The 17,671-nt window shown below is 37.7% G+C and overlaps 1 protein-coding gene across 1 annotated transcript in view; it reads left to right on the top strand.

Annotated features, from left to right (window-relative positions):
* Positions 1-17,671, top strand: part of TRAP1 (TNF receptor associated protein 1) — an 81,266-nt gene that overhangs the window by 31,789 nt on the left and 31,806 nt on the right. The window contains exons 5-6 of the mRNA XM_027859691.1: positions 11,845-11,916; positions 16,333-16,493. Of these exons, the coding sequence (XP_027715492.1) occupies positions 11,845-11,916; positions 16,333-16,493 (233 nt within the window). The remainder of the gene's footprint in view (positions 1-11,844; positions 11,917-16,332; positions 16,494-17,671) is intronic.

Genomic DNA, 17,671 nt, shown 5'->3' on the forward strand with positions numbered 1-17,671 from the left:
CTTCAGGGAATGAGGAAGGCCAGAATCTTAACCAGGATAAGCTGTACTCTGTTTAAAGTTTGGTTTCCATTCTTACTCAATTTCCTTAATAAAGACCTTTTTATTTTTTCTTGTTCTGCAAGGCAGCTGCTGGCACAGTAAAAAAACACTGGGCCTGGAATTAGGAAAACCAGAGTTCCAATCTGGCCTCAGACGCTTACTAGCTGTGTGACACTTCCTGAGCAAGTCACTTAACCTCTTTTCCCCTCAGTTTCCACACAGGGTTGTTGAAAGAGACAAATAAGATAATATTTCTAAAACCACTTAGTACAGTACCTGGCACATAGTAGCTGCTGTATAAATGCTTGTTTCCTTCCCTTTCCTTGTCCTAACTCACCTGAGGAGATGAACTTAGAAAGGGTTTTTAGGCTAGAGAAATGTTTCCTAATGTTTGTACAGAAACTGAAAAGCAGGTTTTTAATATGCTCTAATATGTGATGCCCATTTAAAACTGACTTACTGTTACATATGTTTATTAGGGCAGATGGTACACTAATAAGACACCATCAGTGAATACAATTAAACATTGTGTCATCCTCTCTCAGAACAAACTACCAGCCTGTTTCCTAAAGGTCTCAGGAAGTGTCTTCTACTGGGTGCTCATAGCAAGGTCTTCTCTGCCCAGCTAGAGGCTATCCATGTGTCTCTGAGATGACAAGGCCTGTCAATCAGCACTGCTTTTTTTTTTTAAGTTTGGATTTTTTTTAAATTAATTTATTTTGCTTTATCAGCAATCATTTCCATAAGCTTTTGAGTTTTAAATTTTTCTCCCCTTCCCTTCCCACCTCCCTCCCCAAGATAGCGTGCAATCTGATATAGGATATACATATACGTTCCTATTAAACATATTTTCACATTAGTGATATTGTAAGTAAGAATTAGAACCAATAGGAGGAACCATCAGAAAAAGGAAACAAAACACAACCAAAGGGAAAAAATAGCAAACAGTATGCTTTCATCTGCATTCAAACTCCATAGTTCTTTCTTTGGATGTGGATAGCATTTTCCATCATGAGGCCTTTGAAGATATCTTAGATCCTTATATTGCTGAGAAGGGTTAAGCCTATCAATATTAGTCATCGCACAACGTGGCTGTTACTATGTACAACATTCTCCTGGTTCTGCTCACTTCACTCAGCATCAGACCATCTAAGTCTTTCCAGGTTTTTCTGAAGTCAGCCTGTTCATCATTTCTTATAACACAATAGTATTCCATTATATCTATATACCATAACTTGTTCAGCCATTCCCCAGTTGATGGGCATCCTCTCAATTTCCAATTCTTTGTCACCACAGAAGGAGCTGCTATAAATATTTTTGCACATGTGGGTCCTTTTCCCATTTGTATGATCTCTTTGGGATACAGCCCTAGAAGAATCAGCACTGCTTCTTGAGTGAACACAGATATTCAAATTTCCAAATGTGGAAAGCAATATGTCTGTACTAATCATGAACTGGGAGCTGACTGATATCTGGGACTCTGGGAGATTTTTGTGGTTCTGGCTGAAGACCAGACCCATATGTCTAGCTTAATTTTGAAACTACCACTCAAGTGCTTATTGCAGAAAATAGGTAACATAACAAATACTTAATCACAGAATAGAGACTTAAAAATAAAATGGAGTCACTCATCATAAGTTACTTATTCCCACTGCATATATTTCCATTCCTTGGGCTTCTTTTATCTCATAGTATTTCTTCATTGTATTAAGAGTTTTCTTGTTTACTCTTCTCTCTGTCATAGTTCTTAGATTGCAATTTTATGCCAAAGTCAGTCCCTTCTAGATCCTTTCCTCTTGACTCTGGTTGCTATGTTCTAAGTCTTACCTAGATAAGGTGGCTGGAACCAGGCTTTGCCCTGTTTTGTAGTCTCTGACTTCTACTTCCTCGTCATGTTGTTGGTCCAAGGTAAGTACAAGGTCCAAACCTCTGTCCTGTCTCTAACTTCTTGGACAATTTCAGCCACAAATTCCATCCTCTTCTTTGGTCTTGACAGCCTCCCAGCCACGTGTGGACTACTATACTGGTCTAAAATTTCTTGGAAGGCCCCTTGATATACCTGCCTAGTCACTGTGCATTCTCTTCTTGGGTGGGCAGACACCTTCAAACTGAGGCTCACAGAAGGGTCTGACTCAAGAATTTTGGGAGAGCACAAGGCTTGAATACACTTTCTGGCCTTGTCTCCCTGCAACAGTGGCCTGCCAGTTGTCTAGTCTCTATCTTAGCTCTGACAGGTCATGTTGGAGATGCTATAAGGTACAGTCTCTTTTTACCAGTGATTCAGTGAATGAATGAGTGAATGAAGGATCTATTAAGTGCTTACTCTGTGCAAAGTACTGGGAATATAAATGAAAAGTAAGAGAAATTCCTGTTCTCAAGGGGATCATGTAATGTGGGGAGATGACATACAGGTATACAACTTGAAGTTCTCAGTTGCAAGTCAGGTGGAAAAGTCCTATGGTCCTTAGGTGTAATGACAAAACAGATGTTAATGCTTCTTCTTTACTATTAGCTACACTGATAAAATCATATCAGTTTCTTATTTTAATAAATCATTCAACAGTGCTGAGGACTTTAGTGGCAAGAACTTTCTTTTCTGGGTCTTTAGTAGCTGTGGCAGCAGCTCCTGCAGGAACAATTGCTAGGCTTCATCTCTGCAAGAATTGCTTCCCAGGATAAAGTCTGGGAACTAGAAACTACAAACATTGCTAATTCCCTGAGACTCTTCATTGGACTGGCTTTACACTCTCCTTCCATTGCAGTACTGCTTAAAGCTCTAGAAGGCTTTTGGCTGTCTTGTGCAGTTCTGGACTGAATGGGAAATCTTAATGGTAGTTCTCTTTGGTTTTTTTTTGGTCACTTTTTACTCTAGTGCCCTTTTATGTTTTTGCTGCAGTGTTTTTTTGTTTTTGTTTTTGTTTTTGTTTTGTTTTTAGGCAGTTGGGGTTAAGTGACTTGACTAGGGTCACACAGCTAGTAAGTGTCAAGTGTTTAGTCTGAGGTCAAATTTGAACTCAGGTCCTCCTGATTTCAGGGCCGATGCTCTATCCACTGCGCCACCTAGCTGCCCTAGCTGCAGTGTTTTTTAGGGACACCTCGGCTGACTGGGACTTTTCATGTTTCCACTTTAACCAGACATATTGATGACTTTGTCTTAACTTCTCACTGTTAATTCCTAATGATCTTTCCTCCCCATCCCAATTAGAATGCTTCCCAGTGGCAAACAAGTATAATTAAGCAAAACAAACCAACAGGACTAATAACACGTGTTTTACCAGTAGTACTCTGGAGTCAGTATTGGTCACTGCATTGATCAGAGTTCTGATGTCTTTATTTTTAAAAATTAAATTAATTTTTTTCCATAAAAATCTTATTTTCTCTCCTTCCCACTTTTCCCCCCTCCCAAAGAAAAGGAAAAAAAAAAGCAAACAGAACTCTTACAATGAATATACGTAGTCAAGCAAAACAAATTGTCGCATTGGCCATGACAAAAAATATATGTGTCTTAAATCCTGAGTACCAATAACCAAGGGTAGGTAGCATGCCTTATCAGTCTACTAGAATCATGGTTGGTTATTGCATTGATCAGAGTTCTTAAGTGTTTCTCTTTACAGTGTTTTTAATATATAAATTGTTCTAGTTTTTACTTCACTCTGTACCAGTTCATACTTATATTCTCAGGTTTCTCTGAAATTGTCCCATTAGAAGTATTACATTCATATGCCATAATTTATTCGGCCATTCCCTAATTGATGGGTACCGCCTTAGTTTCCAGTTGTTTACCCCTACAAGACATTTTTGTACACGTGATTCTTTGCCACTACAACAAGTATTTTTGTACATATGAGTCTTTTTTGTCTTTTTTTGATCTCTGGGTAAAGATCTAATAGTAGTATTGCCACGTTGAAGTGTATTCACACTTTGGGGGTGGGCTTTCCAGAATAGCTGGACCAGTTCATATCTCCACAAACAGTGCATCCATGTGCCTGTTTTTCCACAACCCTGCCTGTCCTTGCCATTTTCTGGTTTTTTAGGTTTGTTTTTTTTTTTTTGTCATCTTTGCCAGTCTTTGAGGTGGAACTTCATGGTTGTTTTACTTTTCATTTCTCATTTCTCTAATTGTTAGTAATTAGGAGCATTTTTATATGGCTATTGATAGATTGAATTTCTTTCTTTGGAAACTTCCTGCTCATATTGTTTGACTATCAATTGGGGAATAGTTCTTATTTTTATAAATTTGAATCAGTTCCATACATATTTTGATAAGATCCTTATCAGACAAACTCACTGCAAAGATTTTTTCCCCCTAGTTACCCATTTCCCTTATAATTTTGACTGTTCTGGTTTTGTTTGTGCAAAAAAAACTTTTAAGTTTTATGTAATTAAAATTGTCCATTTTATCTTTTGTGATCCCCTATATCCCTTGTTTGGTCATGAACTATTTCCATAACTGTAAATCTGAAAGGTACTTTCATCCTTGTTCCTCTAGTTTGTTTATGATGTCACTCTCTCTGTCTAAGTCATGCATGTATTTGGAGCTAATCTTAGAATACTTTCGGAGTTGTTGATCTATACCTAATTTTGCAACACTGCCAGTTTTTAGCAGTTTTTGTTTAATAGTGACTTCTTACCTCAGTAACTTGAGTTTTTATGTAATCAAACACTAGGCTTCTGTATGTTACGAACCAAATCTGTTCACTGATTGACTTTTCTATTTCTTAACTGATACCAAGTTGTTTTTATGATTAATGCTTTGTAATATAGTTTGAGAACTGGAATTGCTAGGCCCCCTTTCTTTCCTCTTATTTTCATAATTTCTCTTCAGTGTAATCAAATGCAGCACTAAAAAAGATTATACATTATGACCAGGTTGAATTTATGTTAGAAATTTAGGGTTGGTTCAATATCAGGAAAACTATCAGCACAGCAGACTACATGAATAACAAGAATAACAGAATAGTGTGATTATTTAGTTGCAGACAAAACTTGATGAGATAGAATACATATTTCTGTTAAAAAAATACTAGAAAACATAGGAATTAATGAATCTTTAATACGATAAGTAGTATCTGAAACCTAATGCCAACATTATCAATAGCAGGGATAGACTTGATCTCATTACAACTGATCTAACTTCTACTCTCTATAACTCTGAAATTTCTCTATCTGATTATACCCCTTAGTCCCATGTCACCCTGTTTCTCATCCCTTTCAAGTCTGCTCTCTGCCTTCAATTTATAACACCCAGCTACAATATTAATTCTTTTTAAGCTTAGAGGGACATATAATGGCTTGTAAAATCCATCTTCTTTCTCCTTAGGGAGTTTATTTTAGACAAAAAGTTAAGAGTTCAGTCATAGTCACTTTGAATCTCCCAGTTAGGAAAATTAATAGTATTTAGGCATGGGGTGGGATCTCTATCTAAATTTTACATTGATGACTTATCTCTAGGGATTACCCCTCTCTTGTTGTTTAAGACAGAATTCAGTTTACTAAAAACATTTGGTTAACAAAACATTATATTAGAGTGTCTTTGAATAGGAAGTTCACAATAGGGGATGTTGGAGAAAGAGTCAATCTTCACGTGGGACTCGTTAGCGGAGATGCCTGTAGAGCTGATGACCCTCTTGGATATCTCCTTTCCCTGGCACAGCTCATTTCTACCATTGTCTCCTTAGGGAGAGGCATCTGGGTGCTACAGTGGATAGAATACTGGGCCTGGAGTCAGGAAGACCTGAGTTCAAATCTAGCTTGAGACACTTACTAGCTTTTTGAATCTGGGCAAGTCACTTACCCCTGTTGGCTTCAGTTTCCTCATCTGTAAAATGAGCTGGAGAAGGAAATAGCAAACCACTGCAGTATCTTTGCCAAGAAAACCCCAAATAGTCACGGAGAGTTGGATATGACTGAAACAACTGAACAAAAACAGCTGCCATTCCTTAGGGATGTGGTGGAATGTCACAATTTCTCCAACTTTATCTTCCCCACAGCCTCCAGTCTTTCCACTTCTTTCTACTTTCTCAGGTCATCTTTCTTGCTTTGACCTGTTTTCCTCCCTTCCCAATCTTGACTCCGTCATCAACCAGTTTAATTCTGCTGTATTCTTTATCCTTGAGTCTCTTGCCCTCTTGTCTTACTGCCATTTATACCTTTCTAAACTAATCCTAGATTATTTCCATCTACCTTCTCTGCTGTTACCTATAGATTATCACACAACTGTGCTTACCGAGTTCATTATAAATTTACACTTTTATTTCAATTAGTCCTTTCCTGTTTGCATGCCAATCCTTTTGCTCTTCTCTGATTAACTCTATCATGCTCCCCTCAGCGTATGTTCTTACCTTCTGTTCCTCAAGCCAACGCCAACCTCCTCTCCATCTCATCAGAAAACCTTAGTTCATACTTCTTAGAGGCCATCTCTCATGAACTCGTTCTTCTCTTCAGCTTGATGCTTCAAGTCATCCTCCCACTCTCTCCTTTTGACGCAGACTCAGAAGAAGAGATCATTCCAATAGCTTGCCATTTTGATCATCCCGTCTCCTTTATCCACTGTCTCCTTCTCTATTGGTTACAGACATGCCCAGATCTACGTCATCTTGGAAAAACCTCTACTTGGTTCTTCAGTTCTCTCTTATTCTATATTTGTCTTCCTATGCTCAGCTAAACTTCTGGAAAAAGCTACAGTTCTTGTTTCCACTCTCTCACCTCCACTACATTCTTACTCCCTTTCAGTCTCATTTCCACAACCTCATCACTCACCTGTTTACTCCAGGGTTACTTGTAATCTTTTAATAGCCAAATCTAGTGGCCTTTGCTCAGTCCTCATTTCTGCTTCTGACTCCAGCGCTCGTGCTCTATCCACTGCGCCACCTAGCTGCCCCTCTGCTTTCCTGACCTTTTGAAACCTCCATTTCACACTATTGCTTACCCTAGCCTGATTTCAACAGGTTCCCTGTTTGCCTGTCTAAATGTTTCTTCTCAATCTTCGAGTAGTCCAAGGGAGTAATGATAAAGACTTAGAGTTTTGAATAGATGTTGGAAATGTTATGGAGGTAGAAACAACTAGACTTGGCAACTGATTGAATGTGGAAGTGAAGGAGAGTGAATTCATAGAATTTTAGAACTGAAAGTTATTGTAGATCTCTAACTCTGCTATTCTATAGATGAGGACCGAAGGAGGAAAGAACTCTGCCAAGAGCACATAACTAGTAAGTGGAGAGGGAGGGCTTGATCCCAGATCATTTTAATCCTATTCTAGTGAGTTTGGTACAAGTTAGGCATAGCTTATAGAGGGAATATGGTTCTGTCCTGAGTCAACTTTCATGCACAAAACACTTTTATTAATTTTTTTGTACTGATTGAATGGAATTCATCTTCAAGTTGGGAGTTTTTTTCTGTATTTGTCTGATAGTGTTTCTGCTTTCATACAACATCTATGAGGTAGAGACTTATTCTGACCTTTACGCCACAAAAGTAATTATTTGTCTGTATATTCCAGTTAAAAAAAAACCAAACCCAAAATAGGTTTATCCATGTCTCAAGGATATCCAAGCTGCTGCTGCTCCTTCCTCTACTCCTCAGTTCCTTCTACAGGTATCATCAGAACTCATTCTTGAGTTTACTTTCTGCTTTGGTGCCTTTATCTTTGACACTCTTCTATTTCAAGTTTTCTCTAGAGCAGGGAGTGATTATTGAATCATTTTTTCCCCCCTTGGGTCATTCCTCTTCTCCTTTGGATAGTTTTGAGGGAAATTCTTCGATTTTTCGTCCTCTTCAGAAATTCAGCAAACACTTACTGAGCCATCATGCTCGAGCTGTGTCCTGGGTGGCATAGGATTCTAGAGCCACTCAGTCCTCACTCTGTAGCTGTTGGATCTTGGTAAATCATTTCCCCTCTGTGAATTTTAGTTTCCTCTAAATAATTTACAAATATAAACCAGTAATAAATGCTAAATCATTTATTTTTCCTACACATAAATTCTCATAAGTATTACTTAATAAGTGTATCAGAAGATTCTATAGTAAATGCACTAAAGAAACTGTTAAGGAAATCCAAGACCTGGTCTCTTTTCTTAAAGAAATATAGTTTAAGGACCTGGAAACGTTCATTCTAGTCAGGAAGATATTATGTGGTTCATTAATATTTTTTGCCCTCTTAATTTTCCATCATGCATCTGCATTTTCTTGGCCAGGCGTGCTTCCTCCTTGTGTGCAGGGGGTCCACTTGTGTAGAAGATAGTGCCTGACCCTTTGTGGAGCTCGTCCTTTTGGGGTTTGCTCTTTAGGGGTTTTTCTTGAGAAAAATGACTGATGGTAAGGAACAGTGCCATCTGGTAGCTTCAGATGGGAAGTGCAGTAGTTTTTGTAATGTGATGCGGCCATGTAGGGTTGGATACATTTAAAGAAGAGCACAATTTCAAACGAAGGTTTAAAGTTTGTATTGATTTCAAAGGATTTTTGTCTCCCTGTTCATAAATTATTAAATTCTTGGCAACAAATGCTTGACTTCACTTGTTTTTTATTCAGTAGTATGGGAGCTGTTGGTCCAAATATACTGAAGTTAAAAAGTGAGGCTCTCACAATAGATGTCTGCAGGTCCATTTAGTATTATGGCCAGAGATGGTGGTTAGGTTTGTTTTCATTCTCATTGTTCCTGTTTCATACACATATGTTAACATTAACTGGCTATGTGACTTTTGGAGCAAAGTAATAGGGATTTGGTGTCCAGAGTAATAGTCAAATTGATTTGTTAGAAATGCTACTTCTAACTGGGTTGTACCTCTCCTTTTCCCACATAGTAATGGAATTTTGAATACCAAAAACATATATGTGATTTTAGTATATTCCTTAAATAGTTATGTTTTCATGTATCTTTTTCCCAATGGATTCCAAATCCAAAGAAGGACAAATTGACATTAGGCACTAAAGTCAGGGAGGAGATAACTATTTGATAATGGTAATCTCTGGTTGTCACCTTTCATCCAATAAATGTCTGTCCTGACAACTGTTGTCATTTTTAACATAAATATGACATAATAGCACTTATAGTTGTGTTTCTAACTTTTGAAAACATTGATAAAGTCATAATATGTTAGAACTAGAAGGAAATTAGAAATCACCTGGTTCATTTTACAAATGAGGAATCCAAAGTCCAGCAAAGGTAAGTGGTTTATTCACGGTCACGTAGCAAGCTAATGTTAATAGCTTAAGACTTGAACTCAGATCTTTCAAGTTCTATTCCTTCATTCTTTACACTGTATTATACTGTTCCTTTACCCTCAATAAATACCTTTGTGGACCTTCCAGTATTCTGCTACAGTTTCTCAATTGAAAATTAAGATTTCAGGTGGATTCCATGAATGTGGCTAGAGAATGTACTCGGGAAACTCACTATTTAAAAGAACTTGTAAAGAAATCTTTTGTAAAATGAAGGATGCTTGAGGAATTTGAGAATACCTGTTTTATAAATTCCAATTTTTGTGTAATAATAGTAGCATCCATTTATATATGTTGTTTTACATCATGTAAACTGTCAATTTAACTACAATCCTATTAGGTAGGTAGTGTGTCTGATTATCTCTATCTTACAAATGAGAAAGCTGAGGCCCAAAAATTTTTTGAGGATTTGCCCACTGTCACAGCTCTTACCCAAACCTTCTAGCTCTATATCTGGTGTTCTTTTCACTAAACCATTCTCTTCAGTGTAAAAAAAACAAAACAAAAAAACAAAACAAAAACTTAGGCATTATCAAAAGATTTGCACTTATAAAGCAGTGAAGTACACCCAAAGCTGGTAAATAATTTTAAAGTACCTGTCTGTAAGAGTATGGATTTATTCTGCAAGTGAGATAATATACCCTCATGTACTTTGTATATAATGAAGAACAGCCTGATTTTCATAAGATGAAATGTAAGGTATCTGTTGTCCTTGTTCTCAATCTCAGGATTCTGTTGAAATGTGATGATATATTCAGATGCACATTCCTACAATGATTCTAAATTATTATACAGCAATAACTCTTATTATTATAGAACAATAACTAAAACATCCTCAAAAATGCTTTAACTTCAAGGAGCAAAGTTTAGATGGTGATAATAGAGTAGTTAAACAGTAATCTACAGAAAATTGTAGTGTTTTAATAATTTATCAACATTTCAGAAGCACATCTGCACTTTACACCATTTATAAATATTAAGTTATCATTTGAAAGATGTAACTGCATCATATTTCAAACCATAAAAACTCTGAATACTGTCTCCCACCCCTGATCCCACATCTTAAAACTGCGCCAAACATCGTGACATATTTACCTCAGGATGCATTGCCAGATTAGGGGTATAGCCAAAATGTTCATGCCTTTCTAGGCTGCTGACAGGTTCTGTGGCTCTTTAGACCTGTTTGTTCCTTGGATAGTTCCTAAATAGTAGTGCATATTAAGACTGGGACTATGGGCAGCTAGGTGGCACAGTGGATAGAGCACCAGCCCGGGAGTTAGGAGCACCTGAGTTCAAATTCGGCCTCAGACACTTAACACTCACCAGGTGTGTGACTCTGGGCAAGTCAACCCAATTGCCTTAGCAAAAAAAAAAAAAAAAAAAAAAAGACTGGGACTAACCTGAAAGGCCATACTCGGGCCTTTGGGAACAAACCTATCTTAACTTTCCCCCAACTCTAAAGGGTGGTGTGAAGCAAAGATCAGCAAACTTTTCAATCATAAGAGAAAATTTTTGAGTAATTGGTCAGCACAGAACCAATAAAAGAATTCACATTTCCACGATGGAAAATGTAAAACCTAAAATGACTGAAAACTGATACGATAATAGCCATTTCATTCTTGTCCTTTTTTTTTTCTTTTTTTCTTTTTTTTTTTTTTTGCCATTACTAGGTAGAGTATAGTACCATATAGGATGACAAAGATGTTTGACTAAATAAAAAGAGAGTATACTAAATCCAAATGAGTAGATGATGCTGCTAAAATAAACTACAGAGGTCAAATTTTTAAAAAGACCCTTTGGAAGTATTCTGTTCATCCTCTCTTAGTCCAGTGACATTTAAAATCAGTCAGTGACATCTGTCCAGTTCTCCTCCTTTCTGCTACTCCTTTCCCTGTTTTATTCCATAGGAAGAAAGTTATTTTTTCTGGTCCTTGTTTCTTCTAATGATGAATGAATAGATAGTATTAGAATCATGAAATCATAGGATGTTAGAGCTGAAAGTGATTTTGGAAGTAATTTAGTCTAACCTTGTTCTACAGATTAAGTGACTCAGATCTACAAAGGAGAAGAAGCAATTGGTTTTATTTGGCCCCAGAAGGCAAAACTAGGAGCAAGAGGTAGAAGTTATAGAGAAGCAGACTTTAGTTCAATGTAAAGAAAATCTTTTTAACAACTAGAGCTCTCCAAAAGTGGATTGGACTGCCTCAGAGGTGGTGGATTTTTTTCCTTGCTAAAAATCTTCAGTCAAAGGTTAAATGACTAGTTGTTGGATCCTTGGTCAAATATAGGTTGGATTCCTTGTCTTCTGAGATCTTTTTCAACTCTGGAATTCTGGGATTTGCTTAAGTTAATGAAAGAACTGGAACTAGAATTCAGAATTCCTGGCTGCCTGCCTAGTACTCTGCACTAAACTACAATAGAATCACTTTCCCCATGTTATCATATCACTCTGCTGCTTTTTTTTATTGCCATGGATGTTCTGAATCACTGTGCCTATTTACTGTAGGACATTCATAAAAATAAATAGTTCAATTAATTCAAGCAAATTGTCTTTTAGTGGTATTAATATTACTTGACTTTTTTCTTCAGGACACTGGCATTGGCATGACACAAGAGGAGCTGGTGTCCAACCTGGGAACCATTGCTAGATCAGGCTCAAAGGTAAGTAAATTCCTCATTGCCTGTTCTTTAATTATTTGTAAGAGTTTTTGGCTCTCAGCAACCAAGGGCCCTTTCTTTTTAGAGCAATTACCTCTAAAATAAGCCTCTTTGGAAGCAAACCTTAGTCTCCTTTGGACTGTGCCTGACAAGTTGCCATTTAAGTAGTATATTCATTGTGAAGTTTCATATAAATCTTTTTCCTAACACTACTATTTTTGAAGTTTCCAAGTTTCTATCACATAGCGTATGTTTGGGCCAGAGTGTTTGGTTCCTAGGTATTTTCTTGACAATTGTAGATTGATCTCCTTGCCATCATTAAAACTATCTCAAGGAGGCAAACCAATTATTGTGACCTCTCGGACCAGTTTTGACTTTGAAACTAACTGTAGAAATGTGCTTTAAGAGATGCGTCTAGGTTTAAAAGCTATATTATTTAGTCCCACTGTTATTTTCATTTTTTTCTTTCTGTTGTTGTAGACTTGAAATATATGTCTGTCTCTGAAGAATATAGAATCTAATAAAAAACTAAAATAAAAGGGGTTTTGTTTGTTTTTTAAACAAAAGATAGTGGGGAGGGTGCTAAATACTCTAATGACTTTTTAATAATTTTGCTGTTTGGTAGGGGGCAACTTTTTATCATTCTTTTTGGGGGTAGATTTAGAACTTTAGGGATTCAATACAACATATGTTAAGTGTTTGTAATATAATGGTCACTGTGTTAGGCAACAGGGTTACAGTGATGAAATAAAATATTTCCATCTTCAGAAAATTTCCTGTCTATTTGGCGAGTTGGGATGAAAAGGGATTGATGTAGAGTATGTAAATAAATTACTGGTCCAGATAGAAGAGTACTCTGAGAAATTTGAAGAGTGAGATTATTTTCAGACTTTGTGGAGAGACTAGTACCATAGTTGAGCCTTTAAGTAAGAGAGAGTTCAGTAGACGAAGATGGGCATAGATAGGGTTTTGGAAAGGAGATAGAAAGTTCATTCCAGGGATGACAGCCTGCTTAAGCAGATTGTCAAAAATCAAGACAAGAATGAGGAGCAGAGAATAATCAAATTTGACTGGAACATGGGATACATCAAGTATTGTGAAATAAGACTAGAAAGGTAGATTGGTGCTAGATTATGGAAGACCTTGAATGGAAGGATGTCATGTTTATATTTTATTCAGTGGGTAACAGGAACCTGCTGAAAGATTTTAAGATTTTAATATTATCTGAATGGTACATTAGGATAGATATACAAGACAACAGTGTGAAGGATAGATTGGAAAAAGGACAGGCTGATGGACACAGGAAAACAAGTTAATAGGCTATTATCCAGTTTAGAAATTACAGATGACCTAAATAAGGTAATGGCAAAGTGAATTTAGAAAGGAAAAAATAGATACAAGGAGTATTACATACATAGGTAGAGTTTAGCAACTAGTTAGATATGTGGGTAAGACAGAGCAGTGGACCAAATATGAAATCAAAGTGCCTGGGTTCCTCAGAGGAACTCTCTGAAGAACTTATTTCTCATCAAGATAAATAAGTAAACCGAGGACAGCAGGATGCAAATGGAAAAGCCGTAAGAAGGACAATGCACTAGTCTGAAGGTAGAAGGAGGGATAGTAAGGAGCAAATAAGGGTAATATAAAGGGAAAAACAATGCATGTTGAAGGCAGACTACTTATTTCTGAGAGTGTTTAGTTACTCCACAAAATCACGGAGGCTCTTAAGAGATCGATTGGATCTCAGAAGCCATCCAAATCAACTTGTATGTGCTTAGCATACGGTGAAGAGGAGTGTACTACCTCTTGAGCAGTCCATTCCACTTCTGTGTAACTTAACCATTAAAATTTTTCCTTATAATAAGCAGAATATGTGACTTTGTCACTTCTATTTATTTCTCCTAGTTCTGTTCTCTGGGACCAAGCAGAACAGGTCTAATTAATTCCTTCATGACAGCCCTCCAGATACTTGAAGACAGCCATCATCTCTTTCCTAAATCTTCTCTAGGCTAAGCATCCCTAGTCTTCAGCCAAATCACATATGTCATCTTCTCCAGCCTTTGCACTGTCTTCAGCATACTTTTTTGGCTTACTCTAGGTTATCTTTGTCTTTTCTGAAATGTGATGCCCCAGACTGGATCTGGCAAAAATATTTACCTCTTTTATTATAGACACTGTGCCTTCCTTATTGCAGCTTAGGATAGCATTAGCTTTTTCACTGTTATACCTGCAACAGTTGATTTATATTAAGCCGATAGTCCACTAAAACCTCCAGATAGTTTTTGCAAAAAACTTGTCTAGCTATGTCTGTCTCTACTTGTTTTTGTAAAGTTTTTTAAAATTTTTATTTAACTGATTAAAAAATTTTATTTAACTGAAACTTCTTTGCATTAAAATCCCTAGTTCACTTGTGTATTACTTGTACTTTGTACATATATACATCCCAGGTCTATGGGTTTTTATTGCTGGCTCTTGTTGAATGTGGTCTCTGATGAATTACTGATCCTGTCTTCTGCTATTCTTCCTCTGTTGTTGTACGTAGTACCTCTGTCGTGCCAGGCCCATCAGAGCTATGTGGAAAGATTTTTTCCTTTAGCTTCCTTTTTGGATTTACAAAATTGTATCCAATTTTTTTTTTAAACAAAGGAAAGCTTTCCATCCCTTGCCAAAAACCCATCATTACTATATTTGTCCAATGGTGTCGACACACAGATCTTTTTCTTAGACACTAACTTCTTAGCTAGTTGTTCACTTCACCTCTGTCCCCCAGAATCTCCAATTTTTACCCAGGTCTTTGTAATCCTTAGAAGTTCTTCCTAGGTTGGAAGTCAAAGGGATGCCCATCAGTTGGGGAATGACTAGACAAGCTGTGGTATATGATTATAATGGAATATTCTGTGCTATAAAAAGTGATAAGCAGGATGATTTCAGAAAAACCTGGAAAAACTTACATGAACTGATGCATAGTGAAGTGAACAGAACCAGGAGAACATTGTACCCAGTAATAGCAGTATTGTTCAATGAAGAACTGTGAATGACTTAGCTATTCTCAGCAATACAGAGATCCAAGACAGTCCCACAGGAGTAATGATGAAACATACTGTCTGCCTCCAGGGAAAGAACTGATATTGATTTAATACTGACTGAAGCATGCTATTTTTCATTTTCTTTCTTTCATTTTTTTCTTTTATTCAAGTTTTCTTATACAAAATGACTAATACGGAAATAATTGCACAGGTATAACCTGTAACTGATTGCTTACTGCCTCAGGGAAGGGGGAGGGAGAGAGAGAATTTGGAACTCAAAACTTTAAATAAAAATGTTGAAAAAAAATTTTTTGAAGTGCTTTCTAGGTTTCTTCTGCTGTTATCATTTATCCCTATATTAAGCTCCAGAAATGGGTAATAGTCATCAGGTTTGATAATTTTCTGGGGGCTCTCAACCTGGATACAAGTTCCAGGAAGACAGTAGACCTCTGGTTTATATGTCAGATTAACTAATAGTAGTCTACACTTTTCAACAGGGAGTCATTAGCAATCGCTTCTCTTTCACTCTCTGACCACTGTTGGATGACTTTTCGTTTGATGTCACCTGTAAATCTAAATCATTATTCCTTGCAACATAAGGTAGTCCTTCCTCCAGAGATAGTTTGGCTTCTCCCATCTACAGGAAGAGTCCACTATGTATTACATAGCTCTAAATGGTCTGTGGGCCTTTTTCCATCTTTCTTTGTGTTTCCCCTTCCCCTAAGTTTCCTGTGTCCTCTTCCATCAATTCATTTACCTTGTGTTTATTTTGTACATATCTGTTTATGTACATATCTCTTCTAGTTGAATGTTAGCTGCTGCAGAGCAGGAACTGTTCCATTTTTGCTTTTGTTTCTCCAGGCCTAGCATAGGGCCTGGCACATAGCTGGTGCATGATTAATTCTTGTTGGTTGATTGTTAGGTTATGCTATCTTTGAACTTCTTGACACAGGTTAAAATTTCCCTCTTCCCTCATTGCCTTCCTTTTGTCATCATTTACAGCTTTAAACACCTTCTTTCAAGGAATGATGTATTATCCCTGGTTCTATTCTCCCCTGGATAGTAGAGATGTGTTTCCCCAGTCTTTTAGGGCAGAGACATAGGTGTCAAATGATACCAGCAGGAAAATAACCGTAACCCACATACTGAAGTTCCCAGCAAAGCTTTGTTCGCTGCCCAGAGAGGCTTAATGGACATCATCGAGGATTATTGATGAGGACCACCTTGACCCAGATGAGTCATGTCCCCATTAGGGACTCATTTGGGTCAAGCTTGGGGGTCTTTTGGGAAGGTTGTACAGTAAACATATCTGCCAGTTACCTCCCTGTAGAAGAATAGTAGGTACCCCAGCATGGTAAACTCTAACCACTCTTCTTCCCCCTTTTCACCACAGGCATTTCTGGACGCCCTGCAAAACCAGAGTGAGGCAAGCAGCAAGATCATTGGGCAGTTTGGAGTGGGCTTTTACTCTGCTTTCATGGTAGCTGACAAGGTGGAAGTGTATTCACAGTCAGCAGAGCCTAGGAGCCCCGCTTACCAGTGGCTCTCAGATGGGTGAGTACATGAAGAAAGGCTGGGCCCTAAGGACTAGCACTTGGCATGTAATGTATTGACAACCTAGTAGACTGCTTGGGACTATTGCAAAGGGAGGGTTTGTGATTTTTTTTCCCCATATGTGGACAAATATCTCCTGTTTGCAAATGAAATAAAAGTTGAAAAATCACTAATTTGGAAAGAAACTTCTTAAAAACCCTGGGATGGAAAGAATCTATTTGGTTTTTTAGATGACGTCTATATATCAGTTTCTGATAAGCCAATGATGCTTGCTGTGGTAAATGTGAGTTATAGAGAATTTTGCAAGCTTTTATTTACAGAGTTAAGATATTTCCATCAATTCCTTTCATGTAGTAAGTGCTTTCTAACTATTTCTGAAGTGATTGAATTGAAAATCTAAGATACCAAATTGAACCTTTTACTTAGCTTACCTCATCATCAGAGGGTTGGACATCAGGTAATGAAGTTTTTGGCTTCTGCAGTCATGAAACTGTTCACTCACCTGTGGAGGGTTTCATGCTACACGTGGAGGGAATACCCAGACTGATGCAGTTTTGATTTCTGGAAGTATTTCAGGATTTCAAGTACTAGATTTATTTAACATTTGTTGAGCATTAAGACTTTCTACTGACCCACCTTCTGTCTCCTGCTGCACATGTTTCCTAAGAGAAGGCAACGAGGGGCCAAACCAACTTTCATCTATGCCACCATGACTCTCTAGACTTCCACTTTATGGTCATACTCATCTGATCTCCAGCTTCAGGGGAAAAGAGGGACAAAACCTTCCTCTGCCTCTGGGCCTTCCATCTCCTGCCGTGTGCATCCCTTGAGGGAATGCTGCTGGGACCAGTCGATACAATTAAACAACTTCTGTACGCCCCAGAACAAGGCAGCTTCCATCTCCTGTTGTGCCCTGATCTCTTTCCTTCTGTAATGTGGAAGCCCTCCCTGGAAGAGAAGCAGCCTTCCCTCTGACCTCAGGCTTTCTATTTCCTGCTACCTCACCTCCAGCCTCTGGAGGGAAGAGAAGTGAAATGGGGCCTCCCATCTGACTGGGTTTCTTCCATCTTGTGCTGCACTTGTCTCCTTTCTTATCTCCAGCCTCCTCTTGGCATGTACTATATTGACAACGTAGTAGACAGCATAGGAATATCACAACAGGAGGGTTTTTTTCCCCA

The sequence above is a fragment of the Vombatus ursinus genome, unplaced genomic scaffold, assembly GCF_900497805.2.
Source record: "Vombatus ursinus unplaced genomic scaffold, bare-nosed wombat genome assembly UNPS02014171.1, whole genome shotgun sequence".
In the NCBI taxonomy this organism is placed as follows: Eukaryota; Metazoa; Chordata; class Mammalia; order Diprotodontia; family Vombatidae; genus Vombatus; species Vombatus ursinus.